General features: G+C 42.3%; 1 protein-coding gene across 2 annotated transcripts in view; it reads right to left on the minus strand.

Moving 5' to 3' along the window:
• The window catches only part of CDK14 (cyclin dependent kinase 14), a 614,101-nt gene that overhangs the window by 413,628 nt on the left and 174,407 nt on the right, over positions 1-26,066 (minus strand). For both annotated transcript variants that reach the window (XM_090047105.1, XM_090047106.1), the window contains 2 exons: positions 24,549-24,643; positions 2,298-2,377 (listed from right to left, as the gene is read on the minus strand). In XM_090047105.1, the coding sequence (XP_089903231.1) occupies positions 2,298-2,377; positions 24,549-24,643 (175 nt within the window). The remainder of the gene's footprint in view (positions 1-2,297; positions 2,378-24,548; positions 24,644-26,066) is intronic.

Below are 26,066 nucleotides of genomic sequence, written 5' to 3' on the forward strand. Positions count from 1 at the left end.
CTCCTCCCCTCGGTTGGGTGGCCTGTAGTAGTTCCTTGGCCTACAGTTAGGTTTTTCTCTCACCTTGTCATCCTCCCCCACTGCAGCTTGACCCAGAGGGTTTCAAGCTGCTTATCTTTGGAGCCAATGTCAGCCTCCAGAGAGGTGTACTTCTCTCTCATGTAGAGAGCTACCCCTCCACCTTTTCTCCCTACTCTGTCCCTTCTGTGCACAGGATAGCCATCTGTTAATGCACCTGTCATTCGCCCATGTCCCCAGTGAGGCTCTGTACCCCAGATTTCAACAGAGGTCACCAAACTTCAATTCTTAGCCCCTTTAGGAGCCCTGCACCCCAGATGATATGGCTCTGTGGGCCAGATCCAGCCTACAAGCCATATGTTTGATACCTTTGGTCTACAGTATAAACGATGATAAGTCAACTGGTTGGGCTTATTAGAGCTGTTGGGTTTTCCATTTGTTTTGGGAGGTTCTTGTTGCGGGGTAGGGGGAGTTTAATGTGTACTAAATTCGCTAACAACTTGCAAAAAAATTACAGATTCGAAATATTAGCAGCTCAATCACAGTATGATATTAACATTTGAAGTAGTTGTCTTATATATATACCTAGTTATCAACATGACCCCATAAGCAAACTATTTAAAAGTAAATATAATTTATATTTGCACTGAAATATGTATGTATCTGAGATTACTCTATTAGTATTCAAGCAGTACTACAGATAAGAGAATGGCAGACCTGCATCACAATAGCATTACAACAGCGTATCACTGAGCGGATCTACACATGCAATTAGCAAGGCTGAATAGACTCCAGCCCCAAAGTTTATTGTTCATGGGTGCAGCATTTACATATTGAGCCGTGGCAGCACAGACCCAGCTGACAGAGTCCAGGGGCTCAGCCTGCCAGCCCAGAGCTGCTCTGCCCCAGCTCAGTGTGCTGTGGAGAGGCTGGCTGGGGCACAAGAGTGCTACAGTACAGGGCTAGCCAGTAGGCAGCCCCTGCACTGTAGCACTCTTGTGTATTAGCCAGCTCTGGTCGCAGTCTGCATATGCACTGCAGTACACTAAATAACTCTGCCATAGAATAGTATTTGTATCAGGCAGTACTATCCTATGGCAGAATTAATTAGTTTACTCTGGCCTAATAGCACTGCATGTGTAGATGGGGGATACTTTACTACAAGCTAATTAGTCAACTCCACAGTAAAGCACATGTGTAGATGATCCCACTGAGTCTCTTTTCATTCCCCTCTCCCCCTTCCTGGGGGGATCACCTTCATGATGAAGTTGGCTCAGTCTTAAGAAAGGTTTGCCTTATTCTGCTAATACAAAAGTACCAATCCTGGCTGATGTTTCGATGTACTTTGGACCGTCTTCCCTATTCTGGCCATTACACTGAGGTTACACTGAGGTATGTTATCAACATACTTTAGACAGACTACTGAATAGCTGTAAAAAAAATTTCCGACTTTAGCTACTACTACTTTAGCTGAACTTAAATCAGTGACCGCATGGTAAATTGTTTGTAATTTCATCCCCCCATGCCCATCTTTAGTACCTTCTAACAGAGTGGGCCTGTACAAAGAAGACATGTACATTGACTTCTGAAAAAGAGTTAGAAGCAGCCAAGCTCAGATAAAGAAGCTGTCATCGGGGAACACTGGAGAGGCTGACAAGGAAGGATAAAGGGCGTGGAGCAGAAAGCATGAACAGACCTCTCATACTCAGCTAGATAAGAGTCATTCCTAAGCCAGACGGAACAGTCAGTGGGGCAAAACAACAAATGAAACCACGCATAGGAAGTTAACTAAGAAGATAAATCAGTCAGCATTGGTTTTAAAGAGGTTACCATATTTATCCCTGACCCTTACAAGACCTCAGTGAAAAAAAGGAGGGAAATATTCATGGAATGCAACCTCAAGTAAATAAAAAGTTAAATTAATCCTTATTTTAGATGCAGCTTCATAATAAACATTGCTATTGAATCAAGCTTCTTCAAATCTTATCAGTGACACTCTTACTCCCACCCTAAACACACACATGCTCTATTCACGATGTCATTTGCACCCACTAGCAGGTCTTACAGACAAGCCAAAGTAGGGGCACAGATTTGTTTTTTTAACAAAAACTCCTACGCTGAAGGGAGGATTTGATTTTAAAAGTACCAAAATCTCCTCCTACAGGAAACATAACCATATAATTTAAAGTTTCATGCTATTCAATATAGTGTGGCATTGAAAAGAATGAGTGCAATGTTATAACAAAAACCACGAACAATCATTAAACATGAGTGCATACCTTCCCTGATAGCTGTAAATGGAGTTCCTTCCTCTTCTTGTAATCTAATCACCTTCAGTGCCACCAATTTCCCATTTACCCTGGGAGGGAAAGAGGAATGAAGAAAAGAGAGAAACAGACAAAATTAAGGAAAAAAGCCCAAATATGTCAATAATACAGCTAATTTTCTCCACATGCACTCAATTTCTTCCTGTCAGTATCAAAGATTCACTTGTGGCACAGCAAAAAAACATTTCATAACCTTCATAATGTCAACTTTAAATATTCACACTCATATGAAATCCAAGAAGTGATCTCAGTTTTCTATGAGTCAGTCTCTGTTTCCTTTCTTTCATAGCACTTAACTGAAAGCTTTGTTAAAAGAAAGTATAGCATTGTAGAAAAATGGCTTTAGTACATCTGTTCATCTTTCAATCATTTAGTACAAGAGAAATAACTAAAAATCAGTCATTCCACATGCAGTATATTCATTTTAATATTTATTGCGCTCTTCTAATTGTATGAAATGCTATAATAATTACCTTGCAAGTCGTGGAAACTTGAGATGGAAAATACCTATTAGGTCATCCTGATCATTTCTCCTTAGGGCGAGCAAGATTCTTCCCTATGGTACATTCTAGTCTAGTTGCCTGGACTAGTTTTAGACTACAATGACTCCCATGTATTATGTTTAAAATGTTTTCTCACAGACCCAACTTCTTTTCACCTCTATTCCAGCTTCTAACATTTACATTGTTAAATATCATTGCTGCCTCATTCAATTGTAAATTGACTCATTAACTGTAAACCCAGTCTATTCAGAAAACGTATCCAGGTGAAAACTTGTCAAAAATGGAACTGGATAACCAATGCCATCTTCTATATTCTCCCCCTCTAGAAGCTGCTTTTGTTTTAGATGTTTAAAGATGTGCCAGGTCTGAAAAAGGTGGTTAGGGTGGGTGTAGGATTCTAAAATGGCACTGTATAGTTGCAAATAGGAGTGATTATTATTGCCATTTCCTTCTTTACAAGCAGAAATAGCCTTTGCAACTGCAGAGTCCAGCAGGCCTACAGAGCTTTCACACACTGGCAGTTATGGAGGCAATTCCTTATTGTAATATGTTGGTCTGAATCTTAAAGCAAGATGACATGGACATCTGATCTCCTAAGTCTTCAATCTAAATGTTCCCTTGGCTTTAGTTTTTAATCTTTGTACTTAAAAGTATTTGCAATGACAGGATTGCTACAGTATTTATTTTCTTCTCCTTAACATTTATTATTAGTATTTAACATTTACAGTGTGATGAAAATGCCTGAAGGTTACAACTAGACAGAGTTCTGTTGCATCAGGCACTGTACAAACACATAATAAACCGGTGACACTTTTAAAAAGCCTGTTTTTCAAGGAGTGGGTTGTTTAGCAGCTTTCTGAAGTTGAGGGCCTCTTTATAGTACTTCCAGTTGGGAATCAAAGAACACTGTTGTTTTCAGTCGCAAGCCATTGCTGGAAAAAAGAGAACGGCTAAATTGCTAATTCACAGCGTCAGGCAGCAGTGTTGAAACAGTTCCCACTGCCTCTTGCATGCTCCCAGCTGGCTGGAAAATAGAATAGCCGCCTGAGTACAGTGGTGAGGTGAGCAGAACTACACAGGTTGGGGAAGAGCAAAATAAATGTGGCCACAGTACTTCAACTAGAAGCAGCACTGTGCCAAGCAGTGAGGTAACTGTTAACTTTTTAGCATGGTAAATTACTATTGTAGACATAAACACACACTCCCACAATGTCAATTTGAAAATTAATCTGAATTTCACATTTATTAGCACTTTAAATTGTTACTATAATGTGTAATATTATATAATACCTGGGGTTTTCAACCTCTGTGGGTCAGTGCACCCCCGGCGGCCGGTCAAGAAGGAAGGAGTTCCCCAGCAGCCAGTAGGCAAGCGGGGGGGGGGGGGCGGGAATATTGGCCGATCAGTGAGTGAGGGGGTGTCCCCCAGCAGACAGTCAACAAGAAAGGGGGGAGACCCCCACAACTGATCAGAAAGCGTGCTGGTATATGGCAGCAGTGGAAGTGCCAGTGGTGGAGCCTGCTGCCGAGTAACCCATGCAGCCACCCCAAGTACCCCCAGGGGTATGCGTACCCCCAGTTGAAAACCCTTGTTATAATACATCATAATATAATGTGCTGTATTTAAAATGTCATATATTTGGATATTATATATATACACTGCCACTTTGTGGCATATCCCCCAGCCCTCCTGGGGGTGCAGGCCCCCAGAACTAAACACCACATGACAGCACGTTGTTGTTGCTGGCTGGGGCCATCAGCAGCAGCTTCCTGTGATCTGGCAGGCAGATCGGGGGCTCACACCCTGGGGAGGGCTGCGGGGCTCTCCTGGACTCCTCCCAGGAGTGCAGGCGGGCCCCTGATCTGCCAGCAGGATCATAGGAGGCTGCTCCTGCCACCTGGGACCAGTGGCAGCTCCAATCTTCCTGGCACTGGGTGCAGGCTGCACCCAGCGCCGGTACCAGGCAACAGGAGCAGCCTGCCTGGACTCTCAGGAAGAGTCGGCAGAACTCTACAGCCCTCCTGGTGGTGTGACAGACAGATGACAGAAGCCTGCTCCTGTCACCTGGGACTGGCACTGGAACACTGGTGCTGCTGCTGGCCCCAACCAGAAGCAGCAGCCTCCTGTCATCCAGCAGGTAGATCGGGGACGCAGCTGCACCCCCAGGAGGGCTGCGGGGCCTACCCCAGACTCCTCCCAGTGGTGCAGGCCCCTGATCTGCCTGCTGGATGACAGGAGGCTGCTGCTGCCAGTTGGGGCCAGCAGCAGCACCAACATGTGCCCAGCACCAGTCCCAGGCAGCAGCAGCAGCCTCCTGTCATCCAGCAGGCAGATCAGGGGCCAAACCCCCAGGAGGAGTCTGCTGCTGCCCCACAGCCCTCCCAGTGGTGCAGGCCCCCTGATTTGCCTGCTGGATGACAGGAGACTGCTGCTGCCGGCAATCAACAGTTTTGCTTGTCAACAACTTGAGGTGCAGTTTCCCAGAAACCTATTCACCTATCTCCTTCAAACATGGCAGGGTTCATGCCCTCAGAAGGGGCTTCCATGCCTGCAAGCTTCATCCAAATCAGGCTAGAAATGACAAAGTTATAGGCAGTTTCATGCCTTATAGCCTATGGGCAAAATGTCGAAACAGTGTCAAAACAGCAAAACAGTTTAGACAAAATGAAACAGAACAGTGCTTTCAAGACTAAACAAAACTCGAAATGAAACACTGTTCTGTCAAAATGATGACGTGGAAATCAAAGTGGAACGGTGCTGTTTTGCATAGCCCTAGTATATAGCTGTACCAGCATGGTCCTGTACCTGGGGTAATCAGATGCACTAAAAAGCAAGACTTATTAGCCTGGGAAATTCTACAGTGCTGCACTGTGCCAGAACTAACATGGTATCTCTATATGGCATATGCACTGAGAAGATACATCGTAATTATTCTCTATGGTACTTAGCACAGAGGAGACGGTCTTTTCTAGAGAACATAAAAATCTGAAGATACACATTAGACAGGTGCAGGACTAAGAGGATTATTTTCAAGTGGTGTCAATGGAAAAACAAATCTTCAGAAAGGATGGAAATGAGGCAAGGGTGGGAGTCTGTCAGCCCAAGATCATAATAGGGATTCCATTTATATACGGCAATATGGACATCAAAGAGGAAAGCAGACAAACAATATATTGAAGTTGGAGCCACTGGTAGAAGAGGAGATGGGCAGGCTGAGAGACTGCAATAAAGGATAACAGCTAGTAAGTAGGAGAGGTAGTTTTACAAAGGTTTATGTTTATGCTCTTACAATTCTGAGATTATCTGTCTAATTTCAGTGATTTACAACCAAGGTACCAAAGCACTCTAGGGTGTCATAAGATTCTTTTAAAGGTACCACTAAATATCAGCACTGTTAGAACGATGTACCACTCACAAGCTAAACCCACAGATTTCAAATAAGGAATCCACAGTGTCAAAAACATTCTGGAACTTCCTGTGGTCTGAACTCTTCCCAACTAAAGAATGACTCTATTATTTTTCCATGGTCAAAAGCAAGTAAAAGCCAGGATTTACCACAAGGGGTGGCTCCAGTTTAATGAGGTTTAAGTTTAATGAGGTTTAACCACTGGTCAATCTTCTATGTACCCAGGAATTGTACCACCAATATGAATTGCATAGTTTTCCTACTTTAGAAATTAAAGTAGGAAAACTACACAATTAATATTGATGAAATAAGAAGCATGTATAATGCTCTTAAACTAGGATCAGAGGAATATAGGGCTGGAAGGGACCTCATGATGTCATCTAGTACAGACCCCTACCTAAACCACCCCAGCCAAATGTCTGTCTAGCTTGTTCCAGTGCTCTACCATCCTTATAGTATGAAAGTTCTTCCTAATTTTCAACCTAAATTTCCTGAAACAGCTTCAGGCTCCTGCTGCTAGACCTGTCCTCTAAGGCCACAGAGAACAGTCTATCTCCATCCTCTTCATAATTGTTCTTTAGGTATTTGAAGATTTAGACAATCCCACTCCCACCCTCAAGTCTTCCCCTCTCCAGATTAAATAACCCTGGTTCTTTCAGTCTTTCCTCATAAATCTTGCCTCCCATACCCCTAGTAATTTTTGTCACTCTGTGCTGGACTCTTTCCAATCTTTCCACACTTTTCTTAAAGTGTTGGGCCAAAAATTGGGTACAGTACTTCAGGTGAGGTCTTACCAGTGCCAAATAAAGTAGATGAGGCAACTGAACTGTCTCACTTAGGCACCTGGCAGAAGTTACACTTAGGACATAATTAACCAGTTAATCACATCTTAAGTAGTTACCCAGCCACACATTGATGCAATTAATGGCATGATAAAACAAGAAATAAGCCACAATGTTATTACACTAAAAATGTGTAATAACTTCATGGCTGCTCCTATTACACCATTAACTGAATGTGTGGCCAGGGCTCCCAATCTCCAGGATGCATGGGAGCCCTTTTCTTTCTTCCTTTCCATCTGATTGCTGCTCCGAGCCCTGGGGACACAGAGTTAAGGGCTCCAACATGGCCGAGGCTGGTTGAATCAGCTGCTGTTCCTAGCTGCATGGGTGCATCTGAACGCCTTGACTCCAATACATCTTTTCCACTGGGAGGAGCAGCAAATCAGTGCTCCCAGCCTTCTAGGCCTAGCTGGAGTCAAGGGCTCCACTGCAACCCTGCAGCTGGGAGACCAGATCACCTGCTAGGACTCCCAGCTGCAGGAGCTTACTACTTTCCAGTGCAGGCAATATGGAGAAATGGGAACTGATGCTCGATCCTACCACCATGCCTCCTGCCACACCACATCATGGCAGGAAGTGTGATTGTGGAGATCACACATCAAATCCCATCACACCTTTAAGTGCACATCTGCCAGCGGCCTTGGTTATCATTAGCACTATGTGTGCTATTTGTCATTGCTTTGGTGGAAGGCTAGACCACTATTACCATTGTTAAAATGATTTAACTCAGGAGCACTTGGTTGCTCTGCAATTGCAATGTCTTCCTTTTTATAATATTTATTTCAAAGATACCCATCTGTTATCTTTAACAAATACCTCCAAATGTTACCCTAATCTTGCTCCAGTTACTTATGCAAAAATGGGAGTGTTCTTTAATGTGCATTTTGGGGACAACAGAAACTACATTATCAATCAGTTCATAGTAATAAGTGGATGTATTTTCATCCTCCAGCTGTTCCTAGTGAAGCAATCTTAGTCTTGCCATGCATTGTCAAAAGTGCAGATGTGGCTATCATAGAATTTCCTTAAAATCTACACTGAAGAAAATTGTTACGCTGCGAAGTAGCTCTCCAGCCTATTAAAATTAGCTCTTGATTTATTTGGATGGTCATCACAGAATCTTTTCTAGTAATACCACCCAGACGAATGACTTAATCTTTCTCTTCTGTGCCTCATGTTCAGTACTTTTTATTATTACTTTCAAACCTAAGTAGAAAGTACTAATGGGCATAGAACCATTTAGGCAACCTGAGAATAAGCCATGTTATGGCCTTTTCTGACATCAAGATGGATTAATTCCAAATCCATACTCACTTTTCTCCCCACTCAAAACATGATTTCACAACATTTCAGAATGGTAAATAATTTTGCTGCCAAATTGCTTCTCTTTTCTCAGCAACTCCCATCCATGATGCAAATTGTTTTACTGCCTCTTATTAAGCACAATATTGATTATTAAATCCTGGTCTTCTAACATATAAATCACTGCATGATTCTGTTCTCTCCTACACTAATAGGCTTGCACTTAACTCCTTCTTTCCTCTCCCTTATCCAAATATTCTTTGAGATGGGCTGCAGGAGTTCTTCCCAGCTGTAAATGTCACTTGAAATAATTCTTTGATAGGGACACTGTTCATTCTGATTCTCTGGGTATAAAAATCATGATCAGCCAACATACAGAATGTTTAGGCTCATAAGAATTTAAAATGTTAATTGTATCCTTTCCATATTTTAAAATAATTAGGTTTTAGAATGTTATTGTAAACTGTTTTGGTATGCCTTGCATGGTAGACAATAAAGAAATAAGGGTTCATATAAATTTTATGTGGCACATAACAAATTATGTGTATTTTAAAATTACAAATGAGCTTCAGACTATTTCAACCTTAATAAACTAACATGCACTATACTGCATTTTCCAAAGTACCAAATGGAACACCACACAAATAAATTACCTTGAGAAAATCTTACTATTTATTGGAAAATGTAGGCGATTACAAATAATTTAATGCTCTAATGCATCATCAACAACATATAATGCTAATGAAACTGAGGGCTAATGGGTTTTGCTGGGGATAATGCAGATAATGCATATACAAGAACAAAAAAGTAAGACTGGAACAGTACTATATTTTCACAATTTTTTCAGTTACATTCAGATGTAGTGAATGTCCTAAATTTAATACTCTTAATTTAAGAGTTTGAGTCACATAAAATGGGTCGGACTAGATGGCCCACTGAGGTCCCTTCCGACTCTATGAATCTATAAAATCTGCCTCAGTCTGTTTATTTCATATAAAATGTTATTGCTGGCTAATGTTGAAGCTTAGTTCACAGCTCTAGCAAACAGAGAGTTTGGGAACATTTCAGTAAAGGAAGAAAAATCAGCAGATGGCATTTGTACTGTTGTAACATTCCTGATTTTACTTTCATATCTCAGGGAACTCATTTGTATAACAATTTGAATCTTAGTAAATATAGAGATATTCATTTGCATCAAAAATATGAATTCCTATATAATGAAAATGCCTTAACATCAAAAACAAATTCTATAGGTAACTTTACAAGCTGATGTTCAACGCACTGGAAATAGATGATAGTTTTAATAAATCCCTTCTCTGTCAGCGTTCTACTTTGGTAAAATCTGGTGTAGATGCAAATTGGTCAGATTTCAAAGACAACTGACAGAAAACAAACTGGTTTTTACAATAAGCAAAATGTATCTTTTCACCATTACTTCTTGACAGAAACCTGTGAAAACATGGACTATATTATTAACATTATATATACTATATATTTCTGTTCCAGAAATGGGGTGCTTACATATTTACTATTTGGCTTTTTTCAAGTGCACAAGTGTTCAAGAGCACCGTGTGATACTAAAAAAATCTCTGGTCAACTGTTAACACACTTTTATCTGCAGCTCTTTAAAAATCTAGACATAGTTATTCTTTTAATCGATTTCTGATTTTTTGAAATAAACAATACATTAAGGACTTTTTTAAATGTAGCTATTTATGATAACCTGATTATGAAAAAGATCTACAGCTTCCAAGAGTCGCAATAAGATTTAGAATGCCCATTATAGCACAATTAAAAAATTGTAACTCAAACACTTCACTTCACTTTGCTAGAGGAAGGTCAGGAAAAGTGTGGGTCCCTTACTGAATGGGGGAGGCAACATTATTAGGACAGATAATGAGGAAAAGGCTGAAGTACTCAATCCCTTTGTTATCTCACTCTTCCCAGGCAAGGTCAGCTCCCAGACTACTGCACTCGGCAGCACAGTATGGGGAGCAGTCCTCAGTGGTGAAAGAACAGGTTACGGACTATTTAGAAAAGCTGGATCTGTACAAGTTCATGGGGCCAGGCGCAATGCAGCCCACGGTGCTGAGTTGCCTGATGCGATTGCAGAGCCATTGGCCATTATCTTTGAAAACTCGTGATGATCAGCCGAGGTCCCAGACAACGGGAAAAGGGCAAATATAGGGCCCATCTTTAAGAAAGGGAAGAGAGAGGATCCAGGGAACTACAGACCAGTCAGTCTCACCTCAGTCCCTAGAAAAACTATGGAGTAGATCCCCAAGAAATCAGATTTATTCATTTGTCAGATCATGGCCTGGCCTGCTTTGAACCAAACCTGCCCAGCAGAGTCTGCGCACAGGTGCCTTATTGGTGCTTCAATGTCAGCCTGCTCCAAGATTCCTCCTTCCGTGATTGCTTCACGCACTTTTGGCAGGGCTGGGAAGCTGCAAAACGAAGCAATTCTTCCTGGAACTTATGGTGGGACATGGGCAATGTGCAGATCTGGGCTTTTTACCAGCAGTATACCCAGCTGGCCATGAATGAACTGTGCTGCCATATCCAAGAGCTGGACAAAGATATGGCAGAGCTCAAGGCCACCCTGCTGGCCGTAAGCAGCAATACAGCACTGCACGAGAGCCTCCAGTTCCACAGGAAGTGCCTACTTGACTTGTCGGAGAGTGCTGCCCACGAAGTGAGGATCCGCACCTGCTGTCATGAGCTGGCAGAAACTGATGCCCCAACCCGCTTCTTCGACCTGGAGCAGTGGCAGGCAGGGAACAAAAGCTTAGATCACCTCAAGACCCTGAGAGCTTGGTAATCACGGACCCAGACAAAGTGCACGATCATGCCATCACCATCTGTTGTAACCTATTTGCAGCTGAGCCGTCCTGCCCTGAAGCCATGTGGGAACTCCATGAGGGCCTGCAAGCTGGAGCAAAAACCGTCTCTGCAGGAGCTGGCAGCTGCCACGGCTGGCCTCGCCTCCAGCAAAGCCCCAGGCCTCGATGGGTTACCCACCAAGTTCTACAAGACCTTCTGGTCTCTCCTCGGCCCCTGCCTCCTGAGCATTTTTGGGGAGAGCTTTGCCAATAAAGGCCTACCGATCAGCTGTCACTGCGTGGTGCTCACGCTGCTGCCCAGGGAGACCTTAGCTGCATTAAGAACTGGCGACCAGTCTCCCTGATGTGTGTGGACTACACGATTCTGGCCAAGGCATTGGTGACCTGCCTCTGCACCATCACTGGGCCTAAGGACGTACTGCATGCCGGACAGGACCATCCAAGACAACCTGTTCTTTCTGTGCGACCGACTCACAGCCAGAGAACTCTTCAGCCTGGACATCAGCCTCATCTCTCTGGACCAGGAGACTGCTTTCAACCAGGTGGGCCAAGCCTACCTCTTCCACACCATGGAAGCCTTTGGCTTCAGGCCCCTCTTCACCAGGGTCCTCCAGGTCTTGTACCAAGACATCTCCAGCCTGCTCAAGGTGAACAGTGTGCTCTGCACCCCATTCCCCATGCGTAGGGGCATCCATCAGGGCTGTCCCCTGTCAGGCATGCTCTATGCCCTGGCCATCAAACCGCTGAGGCATGGCCCTGCCAATGGCCACAGGCCTGTCCACTGGCTCTCTGTTTTGGCTGTTGGCATATGCGGATTATGTGACCATCTTCCTCAACACCCAGGAAGACATGTGGGCCCCGACAGACTGCCAGAAAGCCCATGAGCGTGTCTCCTCAGCCCATATCAGTTGGGCCAAGAGGGATACCCTGCTGCTTGGCACGTGGACCAGCACACCCCCCCACCCCAGATTTGTTGGGGGGGGCCTCACCTGGCACCACGAGGACCTCAAGGTCCTGGGCATGTTCCTGGGGCCGCCGACCTTCACAGCACACAACTGGAATGACCCTGAGGAGGGGGTGGAGGCCCACCTGCAATGGTGACACTGGCACCTACCCAGTCTCTCCTATCATGGACAGGTCCTCATCACCAACAACCCGGTGGCAGCAACCCTGTGGCACTGGTGAACCATACTCAACCCACCACTGGACCGACTCGAGAGACTCCAGTGCCTTCTGGTGGGTTTCTTCTGGGATGGGTGCCACTGGCTCCCACAAGCCATCCTTTACCTACCTGTCACCAAGGGGGGCCAGAGCCTGGTCAACCTGGTGAGCAAGGTGGCTGCCTTCCACTTGCAAGTCCTTCAGTAACTCCTCTACAGCAAGGAACACCTGCCCTGGCAACAACTGATGCCATGGTTCCTGCAGAGGGTGGGTGCTCTCTGCTTCGACTGGGAGCTCTTCCTGCTGGACCTCGTGCTCCTGGGCCGGTGCTTCCGGCCTTCTACCGTGGCATGGTATAAACCTGGCAGGCCACCTTCTGCCTGCAGCCCCAGGCCCAGCACCTGTGGTTCCCACAGCTGCTGGGGGAGCCCCTGGTGCACAACCCAGCCCTGCAACATCCTGTACTGAGCCTGGCTTCCCTCAGCCTCACAGCCAACCTCATCCAGATGCATGTCCTCTGCCTGGGCCATCTCTTTGACCCTACTCAATCCGCCTGGGTCTCACCTGAGGCCCAGACTGCTCAGCTGGGCATGTGCTCCATCTGCAGTGTTGGCTGTCTCCAGGCTGCCTCCTGCTGGCTGCTTGCCAAAATTTTTTACCATTAGCAGATTCCTTCCTAACATCGCAGCAACAGTCCTAAGCAATGGCTCAGAAATGAACCCCTTCACTTTTAGAACAAGCAAGAACATGCCATTGCACCACACTTTTCCATCTATATCACATATATTTTGCAACTCATTGCTGATAGACTTCCATCTCGAGTCAGCATCCAGGACTGCATGGGCAGGAATCTCTTTTACCAGCAACCAGTTACAGTACAAAGCCAAGAAAATCAACATTTGCGTTACTAATCTTCAGTATAACTATGATTGTGCTGTGTGTGCTGATTCAACTGAAGAATGCCAGATCAGACTTGACTGCTTCTGTGAAGCATATGAAATGCTTGGACTCACTGCCAACTTCACAAAAACCAAGATACTTTATCAACCCATCCCAAACCAATCAGCTGCTGCTCCACAAATTACAGTTAGAGGGTAATCCTTGGAGAATGTTAAACATTTCCTCGTCTCAGTAGCCACCTTTCCCAAAAAGTAGATATAGACAACAGCATCTGCCAGTGATACCTTTGAACACCTCCAAAATCATGTCTTTGATAATCACGACATCAGAACCCAAACCAAACTTCTTGTCTACGAGGCTGTCATCATCCCTAGTCTGTTGCACGTGAAACTTGAATGACATATCAAAAACATTTGACAGATTTGGAATGTTACCATCAGCAATGTAATCAGAAAATCTACTGTATGAATTGGAAGGATAGAAGAACAAATGGCAGTGTTCTGGCTCAAGCAAGTACCACCAATATTCAGTCAGCATGTGAGTAATTGCCAAGCCATGTGATAGTGTCCTCAGTGCAGTTCCTGAACTTAGTCAGTGAGCAGTCATCAACAAGATGCAACATGGTGTGTGTTTGGCCACAGGTACAGTCTAGGTCAGGGGTGGCAATTATTTTGGCTCAAAGGCTGCTCAACAGGTTTTGAAGAGCTGTCAAAGGCTCGCACCCTTTGACAGATGCCCCACCCCTTGACAGGTGCCCTGTGCCCTGGTCACCATTTTGGGATGGAAAGTCCCACCCCTAACCATTGACCTTTGCCACCAGAAGTCACTCCCCTTGCCCTTGTAAGTGCTCATTTTGGGAAGAGGGTTTGCCATCTTGGAACCAGAAAAAAAACAAATTATATACTAAAAACCAAACATCTACATAACGTATTTTAATTTTATTTCAAAAAATATTTTTGTTCTGATTTATGTGCATTTGGATCATGTATATAGAGGTAGTTGCATAATAGCTAAAAATGAAGCCTTACTCCTGTATACTGGAGGAGAACCCAGAAACTGCATGCGCCCCCCACACTGTGTTCCTGTGGAAGTGGGACTTCTGGTCCCAAAATGGTGGGGAGGGGGAGGGGCACCTGTCAAGGGGCAGGGTCACCAAAACTTGTTAAGTGGCCCTCCAGCCTAAATAAATTGCCTGCCCCTGAATTAAAGCATACTGATCCTTAGCTTTCTTTAGTTAAAATACAACACCTTTGCTGCCTTCAGTAAGTTTAGGCCAAGTGATAAGAAGAAGCAAAATTGACAGATGTGTTCACAGCATTGCTCAGAGAAACAGTGAGACACTTGCATCATTTTTCTAGGAAGCATCTGCAGAAATCTTAGCTCTACATCAAAGGCTGTTTTTAAAAATATTCATTTCTAGTCATTCTAGATTTCAACTAACATCTGGGGTATGCACACTTCCAGTTAGGGCTTTCTGTTATAAGCCAACAGATACTTTCTGGTAGAGAAAAGGAAGGAAATACACAGTAGAGGTGTCCTGCTCTGAGTGTGAACAACAACCGACATACTCAAGGAAACACACTAATCTATTAGTGTAAGGCCAGTTGTGGAAAAGCAACATTGGTTTCTCTTCTTTAGAAAATGACTGCCCTTTCATGTAAATATCTATGTCAACAAGTCCAATAGTGGGCTAGTCCACTTGTCTCCTTCTTAACACAAGACAAGTACAGGCAGAAGTTTACCTACATGCTGGTTTACTGTACATGCTATTATGAATTTCAGTTAAGAAATCGTCAACTTTGTGCTGTATAGATTTGCAAACTGTGAGATAGGCTTTGCTTTTCTTAATTCCTATTACCAGCTTAAGTTCAGGATAGGAATTTAAAGGGGAAGGGAAGGCTATTTGGTTTTGTTTTATTTTGTTTTGTTGGGGGGGGGTTGGGTTTTTTACAACCAACTAGGCAGAATCTGGAAAATGTGAAATACTCTACAGTCAAGTTCATTTTAAAATCATGTTAATTCCTTATTTTCCCATTTTCAACTCTCCAGCAGCCTGTATTGAACATAACAGATGACATCAGGGTGCTGTAAAGTATTCTTCACTCAGTGAAGGTAATGAATTAAAAACTAAAAATCAGAGTTAAAAATTAGGTAACAGACAGTTTCTCTCTGGAAATGCAAAACATGACAATTAAGTCTTTGAAGTCCTTGGAAAAAGACAAAACTGCTTTAGCCAACATCTAAACAATGGGCATTACCTCCTAAATCCCACTGTTATCTGATCAAATGTTATCCCTTTAAGTAGGGAATTTGTCCCATAATGTCTAGTCCCTAAAATGTGTCAAAATTCTTTTACTTCAAATTTCTGTTAAAGTAGATTTTAAACTCAAATTCAGACTCAGGAGTTTTATGATGGGCTTCTATTAAACCAGAACTATAAATGGTGCCACAGTCACATGAAAGCTCAAAAAACCCATTTCTAATGTAAAACTTAAGCTCCCAAAAGATGCATATTTTGTAAGTTAATAAAGTAACACCTGCAGAACCAAACAGGGGATTTTAAAGTTCCTTTTCCATAATGCATTTAATATATTTTACATATTTCCACACTTGAATAGCACACTTCATATGTTTCATTTCATTTTTACAAAAACACTGAGGGGAACGATGACTTGAAATATTCATGGTCAAGCAAAAGGACCTAAAGAAGGGAGGCTGTGCATTTTTTGTAGTAGCTGTTGGTGCATGATAGCAGTCTGCTTTCAAGGTGAATCTCTAAGTTCCAAGTACTCATTGAAGTAGCAGACTGTTGCAGGAAAACATCTTATTGTCTGGGGATTGCTCAGTTTGAGGCAGGCAGTAGTTTTCCAATGAGGTGCAATGACCTCTCCCACCATCAGAAATAACCCCTAGTGCCTGGATCTACACTAATCAATCCATGGCTTATAACTGGTAACTGCTGACTCCCATTTGTTTCAACGTATTAGTGAAACTGGAATAACCACTCCAGAGTGCAAAAGCGTGGACATTTCTTAAGTGATCAGGAGTGGCCCAAGCATCAGAATCACCGTTTTTACCTTGCTGACTTATCCAGTAAAAAAGTGGACCCAATATGACATGGGACCAGGAAAGTTGTAGGAGCTGCCAGAAAGAATACTAAATAATCACCTAACTGTCTTAAGGGCTCCACTTCAGATTTTCTGTCAGGGTTTACTCTCTTAGCCTTCACCTCTCCTGAGGCAATCCACAAGGCAGTTGTCATGGTTACTGTGATCCTAATCCACCAGCTTTGCCATCGGGAAATATCCTCTTCTGCCACAGCTCCAATTGTGATGATCAGAGAACAGCTCTTAATGACAAGAACAATTCCCTCCTTACTAAGTTCAACCCACTGGTGAAAGCAGTTGCCCAAGGTGTGGTACATAGAGCCTATTAGTAAGAGCTGGACACGAGTGAAGACCAGTAATCCCAAATGACCTTAAAAGTGTCACCGTTTGAGAAACAAATGTTCTGCCCCTCCTCAAACACCATATGCATCTCTAGGTTAAAATCAACATTTAGCCTAAGAAAAAACTACAGCACCTGCTATTCCATGGCTGTCTATTCAAGGAAGCTGAGAGAAGAGCAGCTTGTATGCTTTCCTTGGACATACGTTTTCAAAGCATTTAACCAAATTTTAGGCACTGAACTCTCATTAAAGTTAGAGGTAGCCATATGGCTAAAGCCTGGCACATTACTTGCTTTGAACTGTATCTACAAAATAGCTCACTTAAGAATCAGCTGAGCATCTTCCAACCTACTGAGTGACAATATCACTCCTGAACTGGACTAGGTAGCATGGAAACAGAGGAAATAAACTTCAACATGAGCACTTTAACACAAAACTGGAACCTGAACAAGGTAAAACATTAAAACAGTTCAATGCTGGAAAATGTTCTCTTAAAGGCAAACAAAAAAGCAAAAAAAAAGTAACATTTTGTAAAGCTGTAGTTGGCAAGTGACACAATGGGAATAGAGATTAGCCAACGACTCCTGGTAGACAGAGGCTGAGAAAGAAGGGTAAAGTAAGCACAGCTATAGCTATAGTCTTCTAATGCTAATGATACCATTCTCCAGCAGCACGTGCCCATAAGCTGAGGATCATTTTTGAATCTTTCCTCTCTTTTTCATACTTCTACCCTTTCTTAATACATCCATTCTTATAGAGCACTTCGTAGTTCTTGCACCTGAAAAAAGGCTGTATGTGTGGACAGCCCCAACTGGGCTGCTCAGGTGTATAACACTAAACACACATGTTATTCTTTGCAGCCTCAGGCCTGATATAATTAAGTACTCTGCAGTAAGAACATTTCCTGACTTGTTCTGTCAAGTCTCTTGCATAAGTTTGCATACACTAGGTAGCATTGGAGCTAATAATGCAATGTCACTAAAGAAAGGTAGCATTCATTTAATTACTTCATGCAAAAAACTAAGTTTCAGTCCTTGATGCCTCAACCAAATTTGTTTTAAAGCATGGATGAAAGCTACCTTACCTATTCCTTTTTTCATTCTCCTAAACTTGATTTGCCCCTCTGGTCTTCAGAGCTAGGGACAGACATTCAAAAAGCCTAAGCCTGAATTGATTCAATCTCTGCGGGTCAGTCTAACCTGCAGAGATAGAACCAATTTGCAAGTGAGTAGACACTCACTTTGATTCAGGAAATGCCGGCACATGCCTGCAGTGGCTCAGACTAGAAGCCATGGGGTGCTAGAGAAAGCCCTCCCTCTCTTCTACATTGCTGAGCTGAGGGAGGGTGTGGCCAGGTCCCAGAAAGATGCTATGATTAGGGAGGGGTTTAAACTCCCACCCTGGCCTGCGCAGTCTGTGTGCTTGCAGAGGGAGGAGGAAAGGGAAGGGGAAGGGAAAGCAGCTGCCCCCACTTACTGATCAAGGAGTGGGACTGTTGCCAGACCTCGGCTAGCACCGAGGCAAAGGGCAGGGGGGCAGAACTGCTTATGTAGATTGCATGCATCTGTTGATGATACCAAGCTTTTCAATCTCCCTCTCCCTGCTTCTTCATAATGTCCAGAGCAACCTGACAGGCACTGCATTCACTGCAAACCAGATCATTTCTCACACCTCTTTTTGTCCCCTCTTGAACACTGACAGCAAGCCAGCATGAGCTTAGCAGAACACAAAGCTTATCAGCCCATCAAGAAAACAAAGCATCTCTCATTAGTTCAAGCTCTTCTTAAACAGCTTTTTGCAAAGCATTTTTAAGGAAGAATGGAGGGACATTACTGGCTGACCTACTGACTAGTTCCAAAAAGCCCTAAGCAGACACCATTCTATCTTTGTTCCAGTAAAATTGGAGACACACACAAACACCTGTCAGCATTACCTTGCATGGGGGTGGTGTGACTGTAACCAGATACTGGCTGGGGTCCATGCTAGGGTGGGGAGGGTGGCACAGGGGAAGATCGCTGCTTCAGCAGCAAGCACATGCTGCTGTGCCTGCAGTCTCCACCTTCTTCTCAGTCTGGCTAGGGAAGAGGAGTGCGGCCAGACCTGCTTTATGAAGCACGCAGACAGGGCAGCCCACCCCAGCCCAGCCCAGGGCTGCACAGGATGCTGGGATAACGGGGGGACTCTGATTGAACTTAAACCATGAAGGGATCTGGGACAGAAGTTCCATAAGCCAGTTTGACCCAAATCAGTTAAGTTTCCATTCAACCAGGTTTATCTTAAACTAGTTTTGGCCATTTGCAAACTGGTTTATGTGCACTGAACTTATGTTCTGTTACAAGTTTAAACCAGTTTCTGATCACTTAAACCAGTCTGTGTGTAACTTCTGTCCCTAGCCCATGTTACTAAAGCTTAAAAAGTGCCTCTCTCAAATAGACATGAACAGATTCATTTAACCAAGTTTTACTAATTTAAATATGGATCATATTCCCCACCAACTTCTATATAAATGCTTTAAAAATTATAATGTGATACCCTGATAAAAGAGCAACATAGTTTCTAATTCAAATGTAAAACTTTTTTTAGAGAAGGAACAGATGGAAAAAAAAGATTCTACACAGATTTCAAGAGAAAAAACTGGGACTAGAACTACTGAAAGGCATATGTATATATCACCAAGATTTATTGTTCAATAAAGCAAAAAGTTACTGGAGCTGGTGTCACTGAGCATCATGAGCAGCAATACACAAAAAAAGCAGACAAACAAGGAATAAAACCCCATACCACAATATAAGCATATCAGTGTGGTGCTTAAAATACAAAGGAGTTCATACTAGGAACCATGATCATTAAGAGTATTGAAATGAGAGATGTATTATACTTCCATCAATAAATACTTGGATGACAGAGGTTAGAAAAAGGAAACTGTCCCTTGTCCTGAAACACTAACCATCTATAGCTGACACAATACCAAAAGTTTAATATAAACACCAATACCAATACCAAATAAATACCAATACCAATAAATACCAATACATACCAATACCAATAGTTTAATATAAAACTTGATAAACAAGTTAAATGACAAATTTGCACAAATACTGCTGAAGAGGAGAGCATGCTTGCGCTAATTTTGGAGAAATTTTACAGTTTGCCTTTGAAACAACTACAAGCCATTTTTATAAATCAAAATGTTGTGTTTATCTGAGTACGATCATAGGATCTTTGAAAAACATGCATGTCAGCATAGAGCTTTGAAAGCTCTTTATTATCAAGGAATGCCACTAGCAGCAAAACTTTCCAACCAACAGTAATACTAGATAATCATCTGGAGCTTATAGGAAAATTGCCTCCATTTGTATTATCTTGCTGGAGCTCAGAATATCTCAGGAAATGCAACATTAAACCTGGACTATAGTTTGCCATATTCTCCTGCTGATAAACAGTAGGAACAACTTCTGGTGAAATTTTGGAGGAGTGGAGGAGATGTAACATATTGGGCACATATACATGTGAAATGAATTTGACACAATAAACCCTGGTACATTTGTGCTAGAGTTTATTACTCCCAGCTGCAGCATTTACATGGGCACCTGGGACCGCAGCACACTAAGCTGGTGCAGAGCAGCCCTGACTGGCAGTGGACCCAGGGGGTCAGCCTGCCAGCCTGGAGCTGCTCCAACTCAGCTCAGCATGCTGTAGAGGGGCTAGCTGAGGCATCCAGGTGCTACAGTGAGGAGTTAGCCAGCAGGCACTACCCTTATGACCAGGGATCCTGGTTTTCTCACTAATAAATATATTAGTGGTGTTTCATTTTAATCACGGAAAAAATATGGATCTGGGGTTACTTTTTTTTTTTTTTTTTAACTGAAAATTCAGGATTTTTTTAATCAGAGAAAACCAGAATCCCTGCTCATGACCCAGACAACCCTGGTCAGCATCTACATGTGTGCTGCAGCAGAGAAAGTAACTCCACCATAATTACTGCTCTGTTGGGCAGTACTATCCTATGGCAGAGTTGACTAATTTACTCCAGCCTAATAGTACCATACATGCAGATACTAACACTTTACTGGGGAGGTAAATTAGTCACCTTTGTAGCAAACATCTTGTGTAGATGCACCCACTATTATTCAAACTGCCTCAGTGTGACCCAATATTCTTTTGCTTCCTACAGCTATTTTTAAAGATACCTGCTAGAAATATTTTGGCAAAATAATAAGTGAGCATTAGAACTAGTTAACAATTTGACACTCTTAGTTATTTCAACCAAAAAATATGAAAGCTATTTGCAAAATAACCAACAAAAACAAAAACAATCCCATTTTTTTCCATCAGCTCTACTCAACATAAAAGCTAGGGACACAAATTACACATAAACCAGTATAAGTGATCAGAAACCAGTTCAAATCTGTAATGGAATAGAAGTTCAATGCACATAAACCATTTTCAAAATGTCCAAAACCAGTTAAAGATAAACCTGGATGGATGTAGTATCAGACTTAACTGATTTAGTTAAGTCTCAGATCCCTTCCAGCTACAAGTTAACTCACAGGTGCCTAGCATCCCAGGATGCTTTGCACCTTCCCAGCAACCCCCACCCCCACCCCCCAGGGTGGGCAGGCTAGCCTTGGCTCAACCTGTCTGCTCCAGCCAAGTAGGCAGGTGCTTTAGCACCCCCCAAGCTTCTGGCCTGGGCCAATGCAGGCTGCATTTCCAGAATCAAAAGTGAATGTTGGTTCAATCTACACAGTTTAGACTACCCTGCGAAGATCGAATTAATTCAGCCTTGAGCTTTTTGACTGTCTGTACTTAACAAAAGAGTTAAGGGACATGCTGCATCAAAGCAACGGCACCCACCCTCTCCAGCAGAAAGCTGACAACAGCAAAGCCAGCATAAACCTTGTTACCTAGTGACCCTTCCTTGGGGAAATCACATGAGTGAAGAGATCCCTCGAGGGACAAAAATGCAACCATACTGGGACAGATTTTTGTACTCCCTCCCTGGCTGCCTTTTTGAAGGGGAGCTGTGGACCCAACAACCTATGATCTATCCTGGGACACAGCCTTTTCTTCCTATTAGATAGTACAGATGTTTCTGAAGAAGCAGAAAGCCTATGTGGTAGTTCTAAAGGTACAAGATCCAAACCCTGCTGATGATGCATAATTAGATGGGACAGAAAACAACTGGAACTAAACACCACTACAAATATTCCTCTTTTAAATAATACTTAAAAACTTAACTGTTTAAAATGCAGTTAAAGGGACATTATTCAGGTTGGATGGAGAAACATTCAAGCTGCAAAGTGCCTTGCACATTTCATTAATAACTTAACTTTTAAGCACACAATCTCACCCACAGGAAGCCTACAGCCTCTGATGCACAGGTTGGGTGCACAGGGCATTAGTAATAAAACATTAAGGGCAATCTAAATCTCCTTAGATTTCCCTACTTTCAAATGCTTGACTTTACAGCATAAATCATGGTTATTGGAAGGGGTTTTTTGTAATACACTTAAAAAATTCTGTTAAAATCCATGTGCTGATTGTGGAATTTACTAAAAAGGAGAAGTGACAGATCTAGAAAAAAAAGTCTAATTCATTATTCACTTCCATTAAAATCAATGAAGTATTTCTAATAGATCTGTAGGTTAATTCTATTAAAACAAATGGAATATTTCTAACCAATATGAGTTTATATAATACATTCATGGCTCATTACTGAAAGAGTAAGGGTTTGGGTTTTTTTAACTGAATTTCATGTCACTTCTATTGATTCTGACACAGTATGTCTTGCAAGTATATTTCTTGATTTTAGATTTATTGGAAATCCGTATATATGAGCTAATTACAAACGCACAGTAGTTGACTGATTTTATCATGGGATTTTGGTGCTAAACCATAAGGCCGAATATTTATACAGTTTTCTCATAATATCTATACTTCAAAAGGAAGTTTATTTAATGTACTCAGTACCATATTTACTTGAATAGAAGACAACCCTCTAATAATTAGGTCCTATATATGGAAAATTTACAAATTAAGTTATAATTTTCCAGTTATAGAATCTAATTACTGAAAGTTTGCCTTGAATTTGTCCCCAACACCCACCTCTCCCGGTAGACCAGGAAAAATTAATCTGGAGGGTCAGGCTGCCCCTTTGCTCTCTGCTTCCTCACAACTTTTTCCCTCTGCAATTCCTTCCTCCTCGGCTTATTGTCAAACCCTGCTCTCCCTGAGCATGTGGAAGTGAGCAATTTTTAAACAAATGACAATGAAATTAATTATGGCTAGCAATTTGCATATAGTACCCATATACTTAGTTCATCCAGAATTGATGCATGTCATTTTTTTTTTTAACTGCTGCAAGTCTTACCACAGTTTCAAGCAGCACATTTGCACCTACTTACACGTAGTACAAACTATGAATGATATTAGTCCAGAGCCAAAGTTTCATGATTTCCAATTCTGTTGATTGGAGTTGAGGCCCACCAGAGTCAACATTTCAAGCCACAGTGACCCCACAGCTCAGCATTGCTCATTATGTGCGTGTACACCAGATACCCCTCCCATAAAGAACCAATATGCTAATTAGCCCCACCCTCCTCCCCCCATGACTAGAGTTAGGTCTACTTGTCAAGAGTCCTGGGATCCTCCAAAAATGTATATGAAGATGAGGCACAGAGCAGCCTGGTCTGTCTCTACCTCATGAAGTGTGGGGCCACACTAATCATACGCACCAGAGAGAGAGGGGGAGACAGAGGGATTCTTTGTAAACTGTTTGGGGCCCTGTTTCATGATGTTTGCCAGACATTTAAGGCTGGTGAAAAAACAGAAATGATTGGAAATGGAAAATATAGGCATGTCTCAGCTGTGGAAATAAAAAGGAAGTAAAAAGGTATACAGTGTAGTGGCTCACCATGACTTGGAAAAAGAGTTGGTGCTGAGGGGGACTGTGCTTAATGGTATATCTTATTCAGATGAGCTGTACTAATTTATCCTTATGGTAGGCCTCTTGTGGGCTAAAGTGTAGTCACTGCACTGGTTTGGTGCAGCTGGTACCCAAGCCAAAATTGATTTTATTAGCATTGCGTAATGGAGAGTGCACCTCTGTCCAATGCACTCCAGACAGGACACACTATGAAAGTCTTGTAATTAGCTTCCCACTGACCAGTGTCCAGTGGGAGGATTTTGGCTACACACCTACTTCATGGAAGTGGAGTGAATCCTCCCTATCTTACTCCTGCAGCTATTGGCTGAGGGCAAGCGAGACTCAGAGGCACCTGAACCCCAAGTCTCCAGCCTTGGCCTACACATAGGATGCCTACTTGATGGATTTGGAAGTACCTGAGGTCCCCAGCTGAAAAATCTAGGCTAGAGGATGCTTGCTGGCTGCAGCACCACATATGGTGTTTGAACAACTGAGTTTTGCTCAATCAAAAGGATTCAGAACTGATCTGGCTAATTTGACCTGGAACACGAAAAATTTTCCAAACTATAAATTTGGTAGGTTACTACATATCTGCAAAATCCCACCCCACCTATTCACACATATAGAAAATTAGTAGAATGAAATTCTAATTCACTTCGTATTAATGCTGTCTAGCACAGAATATTACGCATGATCTAAATGCTGCACTGGGATCTCTGTCCCATACTCTAGCATCAAGATACAATGAAGTCTATGGTACTTCAGCCCGCATTCATGAATTCTGCATCCAACTGCAGGATCCTGGTCCAAGCACATGCAATAATTATCAACCTTTTCCCTCCAAATAAAATGAAAAACACCCAACTTACTTGCTTTTCCCTTTGTATACTGTGGCATATGATCCTTCCCCTAGTTTTTCCAGTTTTTCATAAGAGTCTGCTTTTCCAAACTTGGGACTTGTAGGCTAAACAAAAATAAAAGGATGGAACTTTCAGAATGAACACCAACATTATCCACTTTAAACTGTGAAAGATCAAATGTCATTACTGAAACTGATGGGATTATGTTTGATTTTTTTAATGCTGCTTGCTAGTGACACTGAGCAGAGCTAATGTAGAATGTTTAATAGGCTACTCAAATAAATATCATTCAACACTCCAGATGGCAGTTGCCTCTTTCAACCACAGCCTTGCATCAATGGAACCATCAAAAGGACTTTACTCTTAGTCAAAAGGTGTTTTTTGTTTCGCTTTTGATGTACAAGCTTTACATGCAGTAACGGATCATTTCCAACTAAGCCAACCTATCTGTTTTAACAGATGTAAGTAAATATTTTAAGCTGTCCCATAAAATAGGCCAAGAGATCACTCAGGGTTACTGACATGAAAGTGTAAAAACTATAATAAACAGCACTAGGGAACTGAGCGCCTTTCAGAAGGTGCTAACTCTCTTAAAGGAATGGTCCCTCCAAGAAATATTTTCACTTCTCAAATTATACTAAAGTTTAGTTTACATCTATAATTATTATCTGCAAGGCACATGTATACAGCATGGTCTCTTAATATCCTTTAGATCTGCTGTCTGGGCAAATGAACAATGCTAAATATAGATAATTACTCAATGAAAACTTATGGTACAGATTCTCAGTTACCATGAACAGTTTCATAGTATCATAGTGCTTAGGGTCAGAAGGGACCTAAACAGATCATCAGGTTTGACCCCCTGCCCCAGGCAAGAATGAGTACCAGGGTCATAACACCCCAGCCAAATATCTGTCCAGACTCCTCTTGAGGACCCCCAAGGTAGGAGAGAGCACCACCTCCCTTGGAAGTCCATTCCCAAGCCTGACAGCCCTAACTATAAAGCAGTGTCTTCTGATGTCCAGCTGTATTAGTAGACTTAGCTTTATTTCTTCTAGTGACAGCTGAAAATCTGGGCACAAGCTTTTATGCAAGCCAAAATAAAGCTAACAAACAGAGCTAAAATTCATAGCATGCCTTCAAAAATTTACTTGAAATGATTCAATTTAAAACTGGCAAAATTAAAAAGAAAAAGTAAATTATGCAGAAGTTTCCCATCATCTTAAAACACATAGTTTATCACTTAAACAGGCTATTCAGAAAAATATCAACATATATAATGCAATCTTTGTTAATTCTCTATTTATACAGTGCCTAGCAAAGAGGTCCATGAGTTGACACTAAAGTTTACAAACAATTGTTTTAGTGCACTGGCTTTATGAAATTAATTTCATTATAAATATCATTTTATGGCTGTTTTTTATTTTCAGATTTTGTTTTACCAAATTCCTTCCTATCTCATTCTTTTGCCTGTTTTCCAATTCAAAAAGAGGGGAAAAATGTAAAAGGGGAAAAAAACTTTTTTTA

This window comes from Crocodylus siamensis, chromosome 5 (assembly GCF_052110815.1).
Source record: "Crocodylus siamensis isolate JL-2025a chromosome 5, ASM5211081v1, whole genome shotgun sequence".
NCBI lineage: Eukaryota > Metazoa > Chordata > Crocodylia > Crocodylidae > Crocodylus > Crocodylus siamensis.